The following is a 22,373-nucleotide window of genomic DNA, read 5'->3' on the forward strand; positions in this document are numbered from 1 at the left end:
CTACAAGGCTACGCTTAGAAGAACAAAACATTATGATAACTCATCCCCTGGCTTTACCTGGTTGAAATTCTCTGTGACATTATTCCTGTTGATGACCAACACCGTCAACATGATCTAAAGAGAATCTCTTGCATGCATGTCTCCCCTGGAACCCACCGAAAGCTAACCAATAGCCTTCTCAGGGGTACATATTATACAGACAATTACAAGAAATTCACTTGTTCTCCCCATCATTTTCCCACTAATTGTAATTTGAAGTAAAAAGGGCTTCCAATAATTTCAAAAAACAAAAAAGACATAGTTCCGGAGAAAAACGAAGTTTCCAATCAATAGAGAGGTGAATGGGTTCCATAATATCCATGATCTGCTAGATATGTTGATGTCAGTCTCTGACTTCCGAGTTTACCAAGGCCCTTCCTTTGCCAATCTGGGCGGCCACAAGAAATGCATACTTACCATTTGGTTACATCAGTTCTCCTGAACTAAGCAATTGGCAAACAGCAACTTAATAACAGCTGAGCACTCATGCTGTTACAGTCAAATTTCGATTTACATGATCAAGGTACCCCTGACCAAATGCAAAAAGTATGAGCTGCAAGTCAAAATGCAATCCGTCGGATGAAAGATAAAATGCAAAACCAGATATGCGACAGAACTCTGGATTTGCAGACTGTTTTCAATAATTTAGAAAAGAACAAAAATATATCAATATCATATCCTTAGAAAATATAGAATCAGAGGTATTTTGGTCTTTTTGCACTTGTACTCGTGCTTTTCATTGGTTAGAAAGCGCATAGGGTAATTGTCTATCAGTCTGGTCCACTTCAGTTTGTTTTTAGATTCTATATTGCTATATATAGCTGACACATGTACTAAGGGCAATATTGTCCTTCTTTTTGTCTTACTTAAGTGATATAAAAACAGATCAAGGATCAACTTTGATCCCTGATGGCTGTTGCTCCTTCATGCAGCTTTCTCCAACTTCTCTCTTTTCTCTTTCTTACTTCTTCTTTTCTTTACTTATTCAATTATAAAATTTTACATGATATCATAGCTACAAAGTTTGAGCTTCGTAAGTTCGAGGTTGTCTTTATCCTTATTTTTTCAGGCTAACAACTTCTATTAGGAGGACTTAAAGGTCAGATCTTTCTCTTTTCTTATGCCATAACCACTTGGTTGATGGTTTGTACTGCCTATTAAGCAGTAGTTATGTTTTATTGTACCCCTATAGGGTTTTCTCCTATCATCTCTTTGCTCTAGAGTGCCTGCATAGACTTACCTAAGTGTATAGTGCCTGCACAGTATTATTATTTGGTAATATTGGGTTTTTTTTTGGGTTTAAAATTGGTTAAAATTGTAGCTAAAGTATTGGATTGGGTTTCTAAGGTTTGTGATATATACCATAGATCAGATTTCTGGTTGTGGGGCCCACCTAAGTACCTGTGCAGGTAGTGGCATATTTGACTATTATTTAGACATTGTGCTTTAGTATTGTTTGTTGTCCTATTAAGTTGTGGTAAAAATGGCTGATTCTGGAGAGTTCATTACTCCATCTAAACCTTCTAAAGATTCTGAGAATAAATACTCTCATTCTATTCAGATTACTACAGTGAAAATAAATGGGAAAATTACCTGAACTGTTTCAGAAGTATCAGTATATTTTTGAAAGCCAAGCAAAAGGGTAAGTACCTTAGAGATGATCCTCCTAATCTTATGATCGAGGACAAGGAAGCAGAATACAATCACTACTTAACTTGGCTTGTTAATAGTATGGAATCCAGGTTCAGTGACCATGTTATGAGTTGTAAAACTTCTTAGGAAATATGGGTTATATTTAAATCTATTTTATCTCAAGAAAGTAATCTATCCGAAGTTCACTAACTACTTTATTGAGGTGAGAGGTATCTTGTAGAAGGTTAGTAAATTTCACCCCTTTATTACAAATGTAGATCAAATTCATAAGGAAAAGAATCAGGCTCAAGTTGCTTGTATCTTAGAAGCACTTTGGGTCGTGATGCAATTCAGGCTCAAATGTTAGCCAACGATGATGTGAATACTCTTGAAAAGGCATTTAACTGGGTCATTTGAGCTAAAGGTGCAGTGGTGCCTCAAGGTGGGCAGAACACTAAAGAAATGTCAACTTAGCTGATGGATCCACTTCACAAGTCCATGGTACTGGACATACTACACACATGTCATTGTCCTTTATTTTATTTGTTCCAAAATTTCCAATGAACCGCTTGTCTTTAAATAACATACTAAGTTTTTGAACTGCTCTATAACCTTTTTTTTCCTACACCTTGTGTTTTTTAAGATTTTCAAACAAAGAGGACGATTGGTTTTGGGCATGAGAAAGGTGAACTCTACCTTTTGAATTATGTGTATATTCTAAAGATGGTGGCACTGTTAACAAATACTTCGCCACACTTTTGACATTGCGCTTGGGACATTCATCACCAACTAAGCTACGTTAATCTCTTACTTCCTTGCTGCCTGATCTCTCATTCGAGTGTGAATCAAGTCAACTTGGGAAGCACCGTAGAGCTAGTTTTCCAACAAGTTCTAGTAAAAGTTTATCTTTGTAAGTAAGTTCATTCTGATGTTTGCCACCCATGTAGGGTCACGAATATCTTTGTTTTAAATATTTGAGTCCTTTATAGATGATTTTGACAAAGTTACTTGGGTGAACTCTTCCAGGAAAAGTCAAAAGTCTTTGATGTATTTAATTTTTTTTTATGAAATAACAAATCATTTTGATGCCTCCATTCACATTTTCAAGATAAACAATGATCTTGAATATCTAAATCAAAACTTTACTTCTTTTTGTGAACTATGTGGGATTATTTACAAACTTCATGAGCATAAACCCCTCAGCAAATGGGGTAGTTGAAAGAAAAACAGGCATTTATAAGAGGTTGCACACACTTTGTAGTTCCAAATGTATGTTCCTAAATCCTTTTTTGGGGATGCAATCTTAACCTCCAGTCATTTAATTATTCGTATGCCATCAATTGTTCCACAAAGATGTATTCCTATACAAGTGTTAGCCTCATTGCATGGTATTTGATGTATGTCCTTGAGTTTTTCGTTCAACATGCTTTGTACAGTCATTTTGTAATACTGCTGACTACTTTAAGAAAAAAGAAGAAACAAAAGAACAAAATTAAGCCACTATATCCTACAAATGGGGTCTCCCACAACAAGAGAGTGAAATAAGACAACAATTCACGAATATCTTTGTTTTAAATATTTGAGTCCTTTATAGATGATTTTGACAAAGTTACTTGGGTGAACTCTTCCAGGAAAAATCAAAGTCTTTGATGTATTTAATTTTTTTTTTTTTATGAAATAACGAATCAGTTTGATGCCTCCATTCACACTTTCAAGATAAACAATGATCTTGAATATCTAAATCAAAATTTTACTTCTTTTTGTGAACTATGTGGGATTATTTATAAACTTCATGAGCATATACCCCTCAGCCAATGGGGTAGTTGACAGAAAAACAGGCATTTATAAGAGGTTGCACACACTTTGTAGTTCCAAATGTATGTTCCTAAATCCTTTTTGGGGATGCAATCTTAACCTCCAGTCATTTAATTATTCATATGCCATCAATTGTTCCACAAGGATGTATTCATATACAAGTGTTAGCCTCATTGCATGGTATTTGATGTATGTCCTTGAGTTTTTCGTTCGACATGCTTTGTACAGTCCTTTTGTAATACTGCTGACTACTTCGAGAAAAAAAATAAACAAAAGAACAAAATTAAGCCACTATATCCTACAAATGGGATCTCCCACAACAAGAGAGTGAAATAAGACAACAAACTTACACTCCACACCACATGAACCCAAGATAACAGATATAAGCTGGAGAAAGCATAAATCTCATCATAATAGCTAAGTAAACACCACGAAGGAGCTTGGGCAGATTTAACCAGTTAATCACGACAAAAGAATCTCCCTCCACAACCAAAGGAATGCAGAAATACAGACTGTAAAATTCCAATCCCACTGAGGAAAGAATGAGTTTTACCTCAGTATTTCTGGCTTTTATTTATTTTTATCATTATCCACTAACATTTGAGTGATATTTTTTGCACTACTAATTTAATTCTCAAAAATTCATTTCTTTGACTTGTCTTTTGTTGCTATATCAGTAAATTTTCATTACTCTCTGACCATAAGTATTTTTTACTACATAATTTCGTCCACTTTTATGTGCATGAAGATTAAATAACAATAACTTCAACATTTTATATGCACATGCTTTAATAAAAATTGTGATTATTTCCAAAGTTATTCTGGATGATATAACCATAAAAGTTATACTCATTGAATGAAAAGGATATGATGATGACTCATAATAACCATTAGGTATTGATTAAAGAATAATATTTTTAATGTTCATTGAGATTTTTTTTTAAAAACAAGTTGTTCACTGTGATTTGTGTTCAGACCTACACTGAGAAACTACCAAAATTAAGCTTATGTCTAGCTACTTCCCACCCTCTCCAGAAAAGATGTTGTAAGCTCTGATTGGTAGTACGGGCAAAATAACTGCTTACCTAGGAACTCAGCACCAGTTAAACTGATGGGTTAACCAGTTGAATCAAATCTAGTCGGTTGACCATGTCAATGTCGATCATGCTTTAACACTGGTACAAACTAAGTCTATATCTATATTTGGATGATATTATTCGAATACATTATTTGCTTTTGTACTTGTCAAGGTGATGCAATGTTCAACATTTATGATTTTTTGTATATTGATTAATCTCTATAATTATGTACTGATAGCATATAAATTATAATTACTAATTTCCATAAGAAACGACTAGGAAAGAACTGCCAGCATGGCAGAGAAATAATTGGTACAGAAAACATTGTACTATTTTATATTTTTCTTTTAGAAAATTTAAATTTACTCTTTTAGTTATTTAATTTTCATAATTCATAAAAATGCATTTCAAAAAACACGACTACATACAAAATAAAAATAATAGAGGCATTTTCAGCAGGTCAACCATATGCTATCCAATTCTTAGTTTTACCTTAGAGGAGATGCAATTTTGTTTTGCGGATCTGAGATTGACAGACCCACATACTTAAAACTCCAACATCTAATCCAAGAAACCGTCCTTGCTCCAGTCTATTGTTCTTAAATGCTTGTTGAAACAAATCCATTGGCAGCATGAACTTCATCTATTCACAAATCAATCAAGTTAAACCCTTGCCATCTTTTCAAAACTATTTAAAAAAAACGCCAAACCATTGGCTTTTCTGTGCAGAAATAACATACTGTGTGAAAGCCATCGTAACTAACATTATCATCTACTTGGTAAAGGTAAAGTTCTGCACCATACCCAGCCACAATGACTTTAACTGTCATTATGAAGTTCCAAACCAATATCTGCATAACCTAACCACTAACTTTTGAAATTCTCTGAGAAAAAAATTGCATGATGCCCTGATGCTTAACGAAGTCTACTAATCAGTAGCTCAAAACCAAAATCATCACTGGTTTCCAACATTTTGATGGTCAAATGATACTCATTAAGTGTTATAAATCATCACGAATATAACTCAATATAAACCTACCTTGAAGTTCTGTAGTATAAAATTTGAAAGAGAAATTGCGGTCTAAGACTTTGGCTCAATCATCTAATTGAGGGATTTCCTAATGTGAGGTATTGGATTCAAGTCTCACTAATAGTGTACAAGGTGGTTTGTGTGTATGCAACCAATACATCCCACACCCAAAACCCAAACATGCAAAGAATGCACAATAATGAAAGTCATTTTGGAAAAGATACTTGAGATTTTCTCAAGTTTTAGAATGCAACAAGACCATTTTGCATTATTTTCTATTTATTGATGATTCTACGTGGATAAAAAGTGGTACAGATTCTGCATCCATGATCCAACTAGCTGCCATATTTTTAGGATCCTCTACATGCATAAACCAAGCATTCTAAAGAAGTTGATCAGTGGGTGCATGGAGGCAACTTACACTCTACTGAAGCTCCAAAATACATGGTTGAGATGGTCAGGCAAGTACTTCTAAACATCTCAGGCATCTGCTAAAGCTCTTCAAGTCAGATGCTAAGTGAAGAATCTTTAAGGCTGAAGCCCAGCATCATGAAGAAACTACTGCAACAACCAACTCCAGTCTAGAGATGAAACCTACTAATTCTCTTATTCGGTGATTGTGCACTCTTTCAGGCATAGTAATACCTTAAGATGACAGTGGGATTTTGTCATTCCAACAGTTTGACACCAAAAATTACTCAGTGACTTAAAACTGAACATTAATTTCCCCATCAAAATAAACCAAGCACAAATTGCCAAAACCACTTCCACATGTTTCACTTGTAACATTCACCAAGATATGAGTATCTTAAGAGAAATGCCAATGAAGCCACCAGTTACTTCAAGAAACAGCGTAATGGTCGGGCAGAGTGGATCTAACTATTCTTCTTCCTGAATAAACACTGTAAAAAGTACTCCAAATAGACATATTCTCCCTGCATCCCTTATATTAAAAAAATGCCCTACTGGTATAGGCTCGACATCCACCTCTCAAATATTACCTAGCTTGCACACTGGTTGATGTCTCAAGGAGACCATGATTGCAATACGAAAGCAAGAACAGGCTTCACTACAATGGTTCAGGGAATAGGTGTCTGAGTAACAGCCCCTGGTGGGGCGTAGGGGGGGACACCCAAGGTCAGCAGGGCCTGGGGGCTGCCCATAGACCCTGACCCATAATATGTACCCTATGTACAGTTGGGAACCCTTCATATCACAAGAAGTGTGGTCGCAGAAATGGAAAAAAGGCCACCATCCATAGTTCTAGAAGGACAACCACTGTCCATAATTGGTGTCCACCTCAAATGAGAATGGTCCACAAAAGTGGCAAGGAGAAGCCTATAAAATAAGGGATCATCTTCACAGATCTTCTGCTCTTTTCTTTTTGTGTGTATTTCATGTGCAGTCTATACCCTCTGAGCATTACGCATTCTTATTTTTAGACAACAATATATTGCAGGGCCCTTTATAACCATGTAATTTTCCAACAAATAGAGATAATATGTTTTCTGGCAAAGAGAAGTCCAACCAATACAATAATTAACAGCTTCAAAACTCACAACATATCATGCATATGCTGCATTGAAGTTTAAAAGAAGATAAACGACAGCGTACAATCTACAACTTATAACAACGAAGAGTGAGTCCATACCTCCTTAGTTCCGAATTTTATGATGTCAAATTTTGGAAAGAAGTAACGCAAGGGCCTCGTCGGTCACCTTCACTTCCACACAAGCTCTAACTGCTGATGCAAGTCGCGCAGCTAGTTGATGCTTGCACTGAAGAAGTAGACGAGATCACAATTTTTTCATCCAGTACTTCCAAATCAATTTTGGTATGAGAGCAGAAATACAAACAAAAGAAGATTACCGTCAGTTGTTCCCCGCGGTTAATGGTTTCAAAAAAGAAAGAGTAGCATGAGCAATAGTGAAACGGGAAGCAAATGTACTCTTCCCTCTTTCGCGATTCTCCCACCACCTGAACTCATATTCCCGGTAAATATAAAAAAAGAAAAAAGAAAAAGGAAATAAGCGAAAACGGAGGACAGACAAGAACCTGGAAAACAGAACGACCGCTTGGTTCCGCAGTAACTCTTTTGACCCCACGCTGTTCGACTATCCTAGTTGCACGCTCCAAGTTCTTCCCAAAGAGAAAATGGAGGCTATAATTGCTCCTCATTTAGGCACTTTGACTAACATTTGCAAAGAAACTCGAAGAGAAGAAAAAAATAACGACGAGGTGACTCACATTGACAGCTGATCGTCCGTCACTGCTTTATATATAGTTGCCAAGAGTAAGCGGGTGAATACACTAGCATTTCTGTAGGTTTTTTCGAGAATACAAAGAAGAGTGAAAGAGAGAACCTGATGCGGATAATCTGATTTCACTCCAGACGGCCTCTGCTACTGAACTGCTTGCAGCCATAGCATTACGCAGTTAGCTTTTCCTCGTGCATTATGTTGCCCGAATCTTCTGGGTAGTGACAATGTGAGATTAAACGATTTATTAAAATATTTTAATTTAACTTTCTAATATTAAAGGATGATCATGAAAAACATTAGATATATTATATTTTAAATCATGTATTAACAATCTTGAATATATATTATGATTTACCAATTAAGTAATATAAGTAATTAACGATGATCATGAATTAAACGCATGATTATGCTATGCTCTGCCTTTATATTTCTCTCTAATCATAAAGGAAAAATTGTTGGAAATATTGTCTGGTGGATGAGACAATGCAGAACAGCTTTCAGGATTGAGGTTTTTGTTGAGTTTTAGGCGGTTCAACTAGCGAAAGTGAAAGTGAATTACTTAGTACAAGTAAAAGTGAATCACTTGTTATTGTTAGTGTGGTATATGTAAAGTGCACTGGAAATAGTGCCCAAATGAAAAATATAGTATAAACAAGAGAATAAGTTACTTTTTATAATATACTTAAACAGATAATTAACCTAAATAAACATAGTTATTACCTTAATAAGTAATGTAATATAGTATTAAATATATTAATATATTATTTAATTAAATAAGATATTTTATTAATATAATAAATAAATAAATATAGTATTTTATTAATAATATAAGATAAATTTTTATATAGTATAAATAAATAATATATTCCCACAAAATTAAAATTTATTATTTTAATTAATTACTAAAATAAAATAATTAAACAAAAATACTTGATCAAATAATTATTTCAATAATATTTTAATTATCATTCTTAAATCACTAATTTAATATAGAAATAAAAATAATTAAATATATTATTTTATTAATAACATAAAATGGATTTTTAAGTAGTATAAAGTAAAAATATATTTTCAAAAAATTAAAAATCATTAGTATAATTATTATAAGAATATAATATTAATAAAAGTACTTGATTGAATGTTTACTTTAATAATATTTTAATTATTATTCTTAAATTACTAATTTAATATAATAATATAATAATTAATATAATTAATAAATAAATTATTTTATTAATAACATAAGATAAATTTTTACCTAATATAAATTGATAACAACACCAGGGATGCAAAGAGAGGCAATAGGGAGCGTCAATTTATGAACGAGGATTTTGGTGGGAATCCTGATTCACCCACAAGTGAACTCCCCTCGAGTGTGTGCGCTAATACCCCATTTGTTGGATTTGCCCGAACAGGAGTTTGAACGTGAAGAGGGGTTTATCAATCCTTTATCTCGGGTTTATCAATCCGTGTAGAAATCAAACCTCTCTCCTCACTCACGACGAATGTATAATTTAGTTTTTTTTTTTTTTTTGGTACACTGATTAACTGATTTGGTTGCCAGTTCTGAATAGAGGATGGATCGGATAAATAGCCAGTAAATCATCTTCAAATCTAATCAACCTAGAGAATCATGGGTTCATATCCACCTAAATTCCAAATCAAACCCTAATTATGGCTTCTCTTCGCTTGCACCCAACCAGGTAACGAAGCAATAGCAGTAACAGATTCTGGTAACATGCCTTTGACTCATTCTCCCCTTGGCCGGCCACCTCCTTTAAACTCTCTCTCCGATCAGCAGCCGATCGAAGACTCTGTTCTCGCATTTTCTCTCTCAATTCCAACAAGAAGGAAGCACGGAAGCAATGGCTGCTTTCTTGATGCCGCTCGTCTTGGCCTCCTGTTTCGCTATCGCTGTATTCACGTCGGAAGCCGCGTCTATCAGTCCGCCGACAGCATCCATCTCAGATGCGAGGAGCTTACAGCTTGGACAAACAGAAGCAGACTTTCCGTTACAGGATTACGGCCCAGAGCTTCCGTCACCGGAGGACGGCCTGATGGACGCGTACCCGCCGGGGCAAGACCCATTGGCGGCGATAGCAGAAGCCCTAGCGCCGAGTCCGGATGATTATGATTATGATACTATGCAAGTAATGTCGGATATGATGAAGTCGGACATCGAACTGGCGAGGGAACGACCGGATATCATTCCCGCTACGGCGCCTGAGATTGCGAAAGCTGAAATTGTGGCTAATGATACTCATAAGCTGGCGAATCAGATTGTGAACGATTCGCCTTACATTCTAGAAAGTCTTGATCGAGCAATGGCTCCGGGAGCCGTGTTGAGGATTGCTCAACCGCCGGTGACCATGTACGTGGACGAGAAGATGAAGAGCGGGGCAGAGAAGGCTGTTGTAGTCTCTATTGCCGTGATGCCTCTCCTCGCCTACCTTGTGGGTTTCTTGTACTGAAAGGGTGTGTCTAGAGGAGAGTCGTCCACTATGTATTTTACTAATTACTTGGGGGGGTAGTCAACCAACTTAAAATTTGATATTCATCTATGGGTTACTTTAAATTCATTTCATTTATCTATAAGAAATTTAACTTCAAACTTGGTGTTAATATGTACTAGTTTATGTGCATCCACTGTTAGTGCCCCAAAATGAGAAAAATATAAAAAACAAGAGAATGAGTAACTTATAATAGTACACTTAAATTAAAATATAATACTTAAACTCCAAATTACGTAAAACAAACATGATTACTACATGAATAAGTAATTTAATGTATAATTAAACTATATTATTATATTAATTAATTAATTATATTATATTATATTATTTAATGATTACAATCTATTATACATCAATACAGTAATTACTTGAGCCAATTAGTTGTGCATATGATTAATTATAACAAATAAATAAATAAACAGGAAAAATTGATCAAATACTAACTTTAACACACTATATTTTTACTTATTATTAAATCATTTGGAGGAAAAACAGCACTAGAGGCAATTGGGGTGGACGAAATTGCATCGTTCGAAGGAAAAACAGTGGCTGAGAATAGGATTTACAAGTTTTTTTTTATATATAAAAAATCGCACGTGTTAGTTCACACGTTGTGCATGACAGGGCGTCGAGGGGGGGAAATAATTTCCCCCCTCAACTTAGGTATCTGAGGGGGTTCTGTGCGGCGTCGGCTTAATGACGGCAACAAGTGGTAAGGCAGTGGTAGGGGGGGTGACAATGATGGGAGAGGGTTCAGAGCAATTGCTCTAGCTAGGGTATTATGAGGCGAGGGCAAGGCTACAGTAGTTGACAATGACGGTGACAAGCGACAGAAAAGGCAATGCGTGGGGGGAAGGATTAGGTGCAGCGGCGGTGAGAGGGAGAAGGGAGATGAAGGCCAAGAAGGAGGAAAAAAAATTCAGAGGAAGAAGAGACGAGAGAATAAGGAAATTGAGAGAGGGAAGAGAGCGTGAGAGAGACTGAAAAAAAAAATTTGACGAGGGTTCAACGCATCCTACCTGCTTCATCCTGATGGTTCGCAATATACTGCGGAATCTGAATTGCTGAAATTAAACTGTGAAGATGATTTTTAGATTCATTTGATTCATCAACATGAATTAGGTGTTTGTGCTCCATTAACGACTTCAGGAGATGAATTGAGTAATACGGCTAAAGTTCATCTCCTGGGTCAAGTAGACTAACCGCCCCCCCCCCCCCCCCCCTAAATTCTGTTTTTTTAAGTTGTGTTCTTCAATTTTTAAGTTTCGACTTTAGTGCCACTTTATTTCTATTTATTTATATATTTAATTGGGTAATTTACTTTCCAACTTAATCTTTAAATTTAAATTAAATAACTTAAAAACAATTTCTTTTTTTATTTTTTATTTTCTATTACATTAATATTAGTTCGATATTTTTATTTTTTATTAATTTTAATAATATAATTAAAAAATAAACATAAAAAAATAAAAACATGATATTTTAGTAAATAAATTAACTTTTTTTTAAATAAAAAATTGGGAAAAACCAACTTGGCTTCTTTATGCCATAATTTAAATAGCGTGCTCTAAAATTTAAAATATATTTTTTATTAAAGCAAAGTCTTATAAATAAATTATAATAAATAATCCCACAATGATGTGGGTCCCATCATCAAAATACATATTAAAAAATAATTATTAAAAACAAATACACGTTCTTAAACGATATAAAAACCAACGGGTCATCCATTTAGTGAAGTGAAAGGAAATGTGAACTTGGGTCAATCAGGTTGCACACCGGTTGACTCGAGTTGATAACATTATTGAATCTTTTGAAGAAATAGCTGAAAGAAATGTCTCTCTTGGGGACCTTTGGGATGCATGGGTTTGCGAAAGAGGCATTAATGCTTGGGTAGGATGCAGGAAGAGGTAGTTCTTCTCGCCGTCTTGATTGCATGCAGCCATGCTGGCCTCAGGGAGGATGGTTACCGTTTACAGTATGGAGAAGCATTATGGCATCGAACCAAAACACGAGCACTTCACTCGGAGGAGGCTTTTATGCTCATACAAGAAATGCCCATGAAGCCTCTTGCCTGTGTGTGGGCTACATTACATTACTGAGCGATGCTAGAATCTGTGGGAATATTGAGCTTGCAAAGGTCGCGGCAGAGGAGCTTGTACAGCTCGAAGAGGCCGGTGAAGTGGAAAAAGAAGATGGCATTTAGGTTGAAGATGATGGAAGGTTATTTCCTGTCACTAACAACTCTGCTTCTATAATTGATTGCCTTCTTCATGAAGCAAAGCCCTGTCCATCAAATAACTCTTTCATGCTGCTCACCTGAAATACTTGCCTTCTCTAGTGTGTTTCCTGTTCTTGCATTTGTACTTTATTTAGACGTTTGTGGGAATCGTTCACTTAAATCACAAATCTAACTTAATTTGAGTAGCACTTTTGAAGTTTCTAGTTTGATTATTAGCTGAAGAGTGAAGACAAGGAACTAGCAAGAACATTTGTCTACTTCATAATCAGCATAAATCGCATATAAAAAACCTTTAATCTCAAAGTTCTTCGAGACTCTATAAACCGCATCACGAAGAACAACCAAAGGTGACTCTATAAATCGATTGATCACACTAATTGCAAAAGAAATACATGATGGGGTTACTGTAACATATAACAAATTGTCCACCAATTTATGACAGATTTTGACAATACGAGTCAAACCCATTTCCATGGGAGTATCTATTAGTTTTATTCCTAGCAACAAGTTTTCTGTAGAAGATCTGTCACATACTTCCTCTAAGATAACAACATTTCGGACCGACTTAGGCTACCTCAACCTTCCTAAATCTTTGGTCTGAAAATGGGATTGCAATCGGTGTTCAAATGACATAAACTAAGTGAAGAAGAATGAATATTTGTACAGAATACTGGGTCGAAATAATACTTGTGACAGGCTGACTAACATGTGAGATGATGAACTGTTAAAGCTGGCGCATGCCTACAAAACTGTTATTCCATTTCACATTTAGCAGGCATGGGCTTAGACATCGCTGGGGTTCATCATTTCAAAGCATAAAGCACATCCCTCATATTACGTAAGTCATCACATAGCCTATGCTTTTCTTGAAGGAGACATGGCATACAGCTTGGCGTTGGACAGAGAATGTCTCGACCCATCATTGCCTCAAACACCTCACCTTTCACCTCTCTTTTATCTCTGTTTCAAGTGGAACTTTTTTGTTCTATAAAAAACTATATGGGAATGTAGGTGATAGAGATAAAAAGGACTAATAGAATTTGAGACAGTTTCAAATTCTAATTCAGAAGAATTATAAACTCTGTTGGAGATCACACTACGATACCTGTTATAATCCTATAAATACTATATACCTATTCAATGAAAATCATCGGAAAATTATTTGTTCCTCTTTTTTATAGCCGATTCTAGCATGAATCGTGATTCGGAGCGAGAATTCGAATTGGCTCTGGTTAAACCCAAGTTTAATGATTTTTTTTAACTTCAGAAATTGGATTTAGTGACTAATATGAAATTTCGATTAAAGAAGAGTATTTTCAACCTCACTTAAGACTACTTATCTATAAGAGCATGGTAATCTGGGCGAGTATGGTTTAATTGAAATAGATTACCTAACCATTGAAATAGATCCGATCTTTTTGAGATCCCTCCCTGAGTATGGTAATCGGGGCGAGTGTGGTTTAATTTTGAGAATCCGGATTCCACAGTAGTACAGAAAAGAATATTTTACCGTATTTTATATTCATGAATTATAAGTATTTATAAATTACAATGGATCGGGGTCCAAGAGGGGGGAACTTTTTCAAACCTATCCTCGTTCCTTGTTTAATTTGTGTAGGAGACCATGGTCCATGCACATGCAAGTTGTAACCACTTGGATCAAACTCACGGATACCTTTCTCTTTTTAATCATTCAAATTCCTTTTTCCTTCTCTCTTTCCACACTCGTGAATATACTTTTTAAAATGCAAAGACTTAGATGTGATCCACGATTGATTATTACGGAAAGCTCTCTGGCTTTTTCTCGATTTGAATAGCGTTTTTCCGAACTCCATTAATCAATGGCGAGCGACATTTCTCTTTCTTTGGTATATGAACAGGTACAGGGATTGCGATCGTTCAAGTTGATGTCGGATTTTTAATCTTTCTTTGGATGTTTTTCGTCTAGCACCGCGTGGCTGAATGTCTCGAACTCTCAGGTCTCAAATACGCGTAAAATAATCAAAGTTATCAATAAAGAAGGCGCCGTAAAGGGACGTCCAGAATACCCGGCGAATCAAATACAAGCAGCAAGCCCTAAGCAGGTTTTTCTTCAGAAACATTTTCGGCCGGGTCTCACTAAGCTTGTCCCTCCTCTTTCTGCTCATATTCTGCTTCTCCACAATTCAGTCTTCAAGTAATAATGGAGTCAAGAGAGCCTCGTTGACGTCGTATGCTTCGTCTGATGTAGGCTTTTGACTCAATCGGAATTACCTAATCCGCCGTCGGTGCGCGGAAATCCCATCGTTCCATGGCGACGGAATTTCCCCGGCTTCTTATCACAGAAATATATATAATTAAAATTATGGAATAAAAAGAAATTAAAATAAATAGAGGACTTAGTTTAAATTCAAATAATATTAAATAAGACAAAAAAATATTTTCAAGGAACCAAACTAGGGCTGCAAACCTGATGACACGTTGCATGTGCATCCGATTGACACGTGGAGCACGAAGCACCGCTGTTAACCGTCTCGCGCCTTATTAATGATAATTTAAATCAAGTTCTTATTTCAAATAATTACTTTTAGTCACTCTTTATGAGAATTATGGCGGAAATAAGGATATGATAAATACCCGACACGAAGGCCGGCCTCGCAGATACGTGGCAGATGTGGACATGGAGTCAGGCGTGAGTGGTTCAACTAGTTTCTTCGCTGTCAGAAGCATTTCGGCGACTTGGCCAACCGAGACGATTTACCTCGGTTCCGGTTCAGAAATACTCAGTACTAAGGTAGTTAAAAGAGACACTATTATTTAATAAATTACAGTAATGCCATCTAAAATTTCCTTTAAGAGAATTTTTCGCGGAGATGACTCCACATTGAGTTTTATTAATAATATTAAAATATTATAACGGTAGTAAATAAAAAAATATATACTTTTTATCAATTTATTATTAAAATGGATAGTTTATTCTTAGGAAGTTAATTCAGTTTACCATTAATTGTGCAAACTGCAAAGATTGCAATAAAAGGGGAATTGAGAGGGCATGTCTGTAAATTTAAACGAAACTGACGTCCGTCTTCGGTAACCGTACTGACCAAATCTGTACCCTTAAATTCCAATTAAGAAAGTAGATTTGCGTTGTTTGTCAGAACTCAGAAAAACAGAAAAGGACATAATTGAGTGCTTTTGACCCGAACAAAACAGACATAATTGAAACTGTCCTTCAGGTCGCACTGATATTAATCATAATTAATGAATTGACGGCTAATATAATCTCGAACTGGATTCGACATTGGAAAATACAAAAACGCCCCGTGATCCAATTGATTAAGAGAAGTACGGTTAGAACCGGACCGGAACAACGGGTTTTGTTTATTTACGATGTAGATCCGTCCAACAGATCTAACCATCCTATTCGGCTCTTTTCTCTTTGATTGGTTGGGTTCAGTTTTGATAAAGATGATCGAAAAGAATATTTACTGGGTATTTTCGTCAATTCAGAAGATCAGTTCGTGAGGAGAGCACAGTTGTAGTTTCTGTAGCGCCCCTAGATGGCATATGGATAGTTGAAACTCGTGAAGACTATCTTCATCGGTTTCCTCTTGGCTGCAGACCATGTCACCGCCCAAGCTCCGGCATATTCGTGAACACAGAAAGAGGGCTAAGAGTTTTTAGTTTGAATACGAAGCAGAAGCGGCAGCGGCAGCTGCTGTGATTTATGGGGAATTGCTGTGTGAGACCGTCGTCCGGCAACGACCAGTCGCAGCAGAGAGGGAAGAGGAAGCGTCGCCGCAGGGGTTACCAGAGGGAGCGCCGACCAAACCCTTTTGCCGAGGATCCTATACGGTCTCCGGCTCCAATTCGCGTCCTCAAAGACGTCGTTCCCTTCTCTCACCGGAGCCGGATTGGCGACAAGTACATCCTCGGCCGGGAACTTGGCCGCGGCGAGTTCGGAGTTACGTATTTGTGTACTGACAGGGAGGCGAAGGAGGCCTTGGCTTGTAAGTCTATTTCAAAGAAGAAGCTGCGTACGGCTGTAGACATAGAGGACGTGCGCAGGGAGGTGGCAATCATGTCGTCTTTGCCGGATCACCCAAACATCGTGCGCCTCAGGGCCACGTACGAGGACGACGAGGCCGTGCACCTTGTTATGGAGTTGTGTGAGGGAGGGGAGCTTTTCGACCGGATAGTGGCTCGGGGGCACTACAGTGAGCGCGCCGCTGCTGCGGTGGCCCGCACTGTGGCGGAGGTCGTATGTGTCATGACCATGGAGTTATGCATAGGGATTTGAAGCCGGAAAACTTTTTGTTCTCGAATAAGCGCGAAAATGCTCCCCTCAAGGCCATTGATTTCGGGCTCTCTGTGTTTTTCCGGCCAGGTCTCTGTTTCTTCTCTAGTGGCTTGAATTTGAAAGTTTTTTTTTTTTTTTTTAACCTATCTTGAATTTGAAGGATTCCTTTTACGAAATTATATAGAAAATTTTCGACAGGGCAGCGATTTTCGGAGATAGTGGGGAGTCCTTACTACATGGCGCCGGAAGTTCTGAAGAGGAACTACGGGCCGGAGGTCGATATCTGGAGTGCTGGGGTGATTCTATACATCTTACTATGCGGGGTCCCGCCATTTTGGGCTGGTATTAATTCACGGATGACGGAATAGTTCCCTATCTGTATCCCGTCTTTGGCTTCTGAATTCATCCCATCTACTGATTTTCTTGTTTGTTCTCATTGATATAGAGACCGAGCAGGGGGTCGCTCAGGCAATTCTTCGCGGCGTGATAGACTTTAAGAGGGATCCATGGCCGAAGATATCAGAGAGTGCTAAGAGTCTTGTTCGGCAGATGCTGGAGCCAGACCCGCGGCGCAGACTGACTGCTCAGCAGGTGCTTGGTAAGTAAGGTTCTTTATAACGCTTTCACGCCTTGGTGTTCGTATTCCTAGTTACATTGGCAGGCAAGTTGTTATGCTACTTACTGCTGTTAGGTTTTGCATTTGGAATGTCTGACTGAAGTCCTCTTTAATGTAAACCTATCCCCCAGTGTGGACGAACATGTCTGCTCTCTTTCCTGTTCTGTCTGATGTGATCTGGCTGGGAATATAAGATCACTTTTGAATTTAATTCTGTCTAGGTAGGAACATTCTAGCTCTTCGATGAAATGTGCTCTCATGGATGCATAGTTGCAGTTTGAATTTCCCACTAATGAAATGTGTTCCCAGGGATAAATACTTAACGTGTAATTTCTATTTCTGTTTCGCCATAGTTTGGTGAATGGTAAAGTTCATAAGTTACTTCTCTTGGACATTGAACGTTGTAGCTTTTCTTTCATTTTTATTATTTCTTTTTTTGGGTGGGTAAAATCTTCATCGTTGCTCGTAGAAGAACACTTACAGAGCAGTTTGGGAAGATGGTTTCCTCTCAAGTTGTAGGATTATGAATTTGGAAACCTACTATTTCTGAAATTTCTGAAGGTATCAAGAAGTTATTTCAGTAGCATTGGCAAACCGGTCCAGGTGTCTTTCCGGAACTAAATTATCCATCTCGAGTCTGTGACATGAAGTCAAATGCAGGCTTAGGTTTGGTGGGCTGCTAAAAAGCTACCCTTTCTGATCTTGAAATTCGAAACATAAAAAACTCTTGAGGGGCTACACCCCACACTTGGTAGGATCTTTTGTGCAAGCTGCCCATTAGGTTGGGTTCCTTGACTGATAGGACACCCTGTTGTGGTGGATGTTGAGGGCTTGTTCGCACAGTTGGTGGGATCTTTTTGTGCAAACTGGCTTTTGGTGTGGGTTCCTTGACTGATAGGATTCCCTGTTGGGGTCTGAATGTTGAGGGGCTTGACCCCACAGGTTTGGATATCTAATGCAACCCAAACATGTCTCGGAATTTCTAGATTGATACCTCTCCTTCCTGGTTCGGACTTATGTTGAAATTTGGTAAGGTTGACTCTGCCACGTGCACACGAAAATGACTCCCAAATCCTTGCCACTTGGTGAGTTCCTGAACTAATTATTCCCTACTGCCTGAAGATAGTGGGTGTGGAAATGAATGGGGTGAAGGTGATATTACCTTTTTTTCTATTCTGTAATCTGATATAGATCTCTATGCTTCCTAATGCTAGAGAAAGGATCAGCCATTTGGATGTATGAAATTTTTATGAGTGTTGGACCCTTAACCCTTGTGACACTTTTAACACAAGATCTTACATTAGAGAACTTGCCAATGTTGCCATGATGAGATGTTGCATTTGAATATCAAAGGTTTATGAAAGAGAACTTAGCTCTAAGTAAACCTTATTTGCATTCATCTGTTTTATTGCTCAGTTATGGTTGCTGCAAAGGCCCTATTCTTATGTATCTTTATGAATATTTTTTTCTTTTGATTATTTAGACCACGAGGGGCACAAAATGGTTAAGTTTTTTAGTTTGTTAAATCTTAGTATCTGTTTGATATCTGAGGAAAATATCGATGTCTATGTTCTCTCTTTTTGCATTTATGGAAGGTTCACATGTGATTATTACTGCATTGGCTAAATGGTAATCAACAGAAGGTGCTTTGAGTGCATCCGTTTATGGCCAATAAATATATTAAAATGCCACTGCTTAAAATTGCTTGAGCATTAACATTTTTGGTAGCTCTTGAAGGTTTCAATTTTCAGTTGGGAGAGTGAACTATGATATATTGACACTCTGAACCTTATCTCAAGAGCATGCAGACCTGAGTGAAGTACACATGTTCTCAATTCAAAGTGCATGACTAGCCAGTTAGTTAAAAACTTTTGCCTGGAACCTTGAACACTTTCTGCTTGCAATTTGAGTACTGTGATGGCTGTGAGTTTGATGGCAACAGCAATGGGAAAGAAAAGAAATTTTGAAACTTGTGAGATGCTAGAATAACTGCATAATTTCAAGAAATGTTGTAATCTGCTCCCTGATCTATGCTTCTTGTTGCCAAATACTCTTCTAAGAGTTAAATAATGTGACAGGGTATTTTAGCCTTTCACTTCTGCTCTGGTGAATATAACTGTAGCTTTTTGGAAAATACGAGATGCAGCTAATTTTTGTGCATGCAACCATAGCCATGCCATTACAGTGTCTTTCTTACTTCCCTCCCCCTCCCATCTCTTTCTCTTTAGAGCATACCTGGATCCAAAATGCTAAGAAAGCTTCAAATGTCCCATTGGGTGATATTGTGCGGGCAAGGCTCAAACAGTTCTCTGTGATGAACAGATTCAAGAAGAAAGCTGTTCGGGTAAGTATCTGACAGCATGATTCTGAAACTTGTTTGTTTATTCTTTTGCAATTCTACCAGCAGCTGAAACATTTGTGTTAATTTTGTGAACGAGTATTTCAGGTGATTGCAGAGCACTTGTCTGTTGAAGAAGTAGAGGTCATAAGAGACATGTTTAGACTGATGGACACTGACAAAAATGGAAAAATAACATTTGAAGAACTGAAAGCTGGTCTTCAGAAGGTTGGGTCCCAGCTAGGTGAGCCTGAGATGCAAATGCTAATGGAAGTAGTAAGTGTTCCTGCTCTGTTGTGCTTTATCTTTTCTCCTAACAGTTCCCTGTTCTATTAGGATTTAATGTTTAGGGGCTTTGAGCCGTGATTTATCTGTCTGTAGACTTAATCGGATACTGCAAATGTTTTGTAGAACTCTCAGAAGAAAATCTAGTCCCTTTTAAAGATTTAAGAGTTTTTGTCGTTATTTCAACAAAGGAAGCCTGGACTTCTTTTATAAATCCATTTCATCCAGGATTGTAATTCAATATTAAACAAACATGGCTTTGTTTACTTATTGTGGGATTGTGGTCACTTTTTGCAATCTTGATCTGGTCCAAGACATTTCAGGCGGAGGCACTGGGCTAATATATCTACATTGTGTTGGATTTTAGGCTGATGTAGATGGCAACGGCACATTAGATTACGGCGAGTTTGTTGCTGTCACAATTCATTTGCAGAGAATGGAAAATGATGAACATTTCCACCGTGCATTCAAATACTTTGACATAGATGGGAATGGGTACATTGAAATGGATGAACTTCGAGAAGCCTTAATGGATGACAACCGGGAAACTGATAATGAAGTATTGAATGATATTATGCTTGAAGTCGACACAGACAAGGTGCATGCTGTTACTATCTCTGTAGTCCTTCTTATCTATCACAAAAAAATTTAATTGGTTATCGTCACAATTCTCTTAGGATGGCCGCATAAGTTACGAGGAGTTTGTTGCTATGATGAAAGCTGGGACCGATTGGAGAAAGGCATCTCGTCATTATTCAAGAGAGAGGTTCAAAAGCCTAAGCATTAACCTCATGAAAGATGGGTCCCTGAAGCTGGACACTGAGGTTGAGAGTTAAGAATGCTTCAAGTGGGACTAACTCATGATTGTGGTCAGTTGTTCTTTGTTTATCATGGTGAGTGTGGGAGAGTGAGAAATTTTGAGCTGGCATTCAGAATCTGGTTGGGGTACATGAAATGAACTTTGATTCTCAAATGTGCTTAAGAAATTTGGCTTCTGGGGAACAGAATTTTTTGAAGCTGTTGTTTCATATCGGCATGGTGGAAGTATGGCAAGTGTGGTGATCATTCTTTGTTTCCCATTTTGTATCAATTTTACTGTAAAGTGTATCAGTAGCATCAACGAAAATCGCAACCTGTTTGTAGATTATTGGCTTTTATAGCTTGTGCATATTGCAGTCTGCATTTGACAAGAATGAGAATTGAGAGGTATTTTTTCAAGTCTCAGACTGGTTGGCTTTCTACTTGGCTGTTCTCTAGTTTAAAATTTTCAGCAGTTTCAGGTACACACAGGTTCTATTCAAATGAAAAATGTCAAACTCATCTTTTGTGACAAGAATTGGATTCGAATGAGTGCAGTGGTCAATGTAGGGTCTCTCACACTGTAGTTTTCTTTAGCAATTCATATTTGGTCCTGAAAAAGGCTAAATAGTATTTTTTTTCAAATACTTCCCCAAATTTGCAGTGATAGAAGTGTACTTGAAAAATTATGCAGTCATTACATGGGAAGAAGTTTTCTGGATATTGACTTGACTTTAAACTTGTATTGGAATGGATACTTTATACACTAAAGATAAGATAAGATCAATTTTATATCAAATAAGAAAAGGGTTCTATCCATTTTGTGAATGGTTTTTTTGGTAGATTTGTGGCTATATTAAAATCAGGGTGTTTTTAACCCAGGATCAAGACCTGAAGAAGGTTTTTCAAAACTCAGTATGAGTTGGCTGAGTCAGTTTGGCTCGGACTTGTTAAATACAAGTAAAGACGGATTAAATATCTTAATTTTTCTTTAAGATGATTATCTTGATGTCAATCATAAACCCAACAACGAGTCATGTCACACACATTTTCCATCATCACAGGGGAAAGCACTTAGAAAAATATTGGACTTGGGCCCGATTCTTTTTTATACACTTTGGTTGGTTTTTATTTGCAGGGACATGGATGACGTGGGACAATCATGAAAATGGGCCAACATAATGAAATAAAAAGGATGAAAAGAAAGAAAGAGAAAAAGGGGAGAATATTTTTATTTATTTTTATGTGGGTTCCAAACAGCGTAAAAGAAAATAAATAAGTACTTACGCCATGCTGCTGTTACACCAACCTTATTCTAAGTAATTCATGTCACAAATTAAATTATGGCCAAAAGAGGAAGCCGTGATTCGGGATTTGAGCTCTCAGTCGCAGCCACGGTGGATCCATCTTCCGGATTCGAATTCTGACGTGGTGATTCCGGATTAG

General features: G+C 37.2%; 1 protein-coding gene and 1 long non-coding RNA gene across 2 annotated transcripts; one reads left to right on the forward strand and one right to left on the reverse strand.

Moving 5' to 3' along the window:
- Positions 1 to 52: 52 nt before the first annotated feature.
- On the reverse strand, positions 53 to 7,319 carry LOC137950839 (uncharacterized). The gene is made up of 3 exons (XR_011112007.1): positions 7,247 to 7,319; positions 5,058 to 5,208; positions 53 to 568 (listed from the first exon to the last, which is right to left on the reverse strand). It is a non-coding gene; the product is annotated as an uncharacterized lncRNA (long non-coding RNA).
- An 8,886-nt stretch (positions 7,320 to 16,205) lies between these two features.
- LOC137950440 (calcium-dependent protein kinase 10-like) lies at positions 16,206 to 21,329 on the forward strand. Its single transcript, XM_068796905.1, is given in 8 exon segments — positions 16,206 to 16,846; positions 16,849 to 16,977; positions 17,089 to 17,232; positions 17,336 to 17,488; positions 19,735 to 19,850; positions 19,953 to 20,120; positions 20,497 to 20,727; positions 20,807 to 21,329. Coding segments are annotated over 8 exon segments (1,629 nt in total). The 5' UTR covers positions 16,206 to 16,317; the 3' UTR covers positions 20,966 to 21,329.
- Positions 21,330 to 22,373: the final 1,044 nt, after the last annotated feature.

The sequence above is a fragment of the Aristolochia californica genome, unplaced genomic scaffold (genome assembly GCF_029961685.1).
Source record: "Aristolochia californica isolate CCGP_79_NKW_82.1479 unplaced genomic scaffold, dmAriCali1.0.hap1 SCAF_14, whole genome shotgun sequence".
Lineage (NCBI taxonomy): Eukaryota > Viridiplantae > Streptophyta > Magnoliopsida > Piperales > Aristolochiaceae > Aristolochia > Aristolochia californica.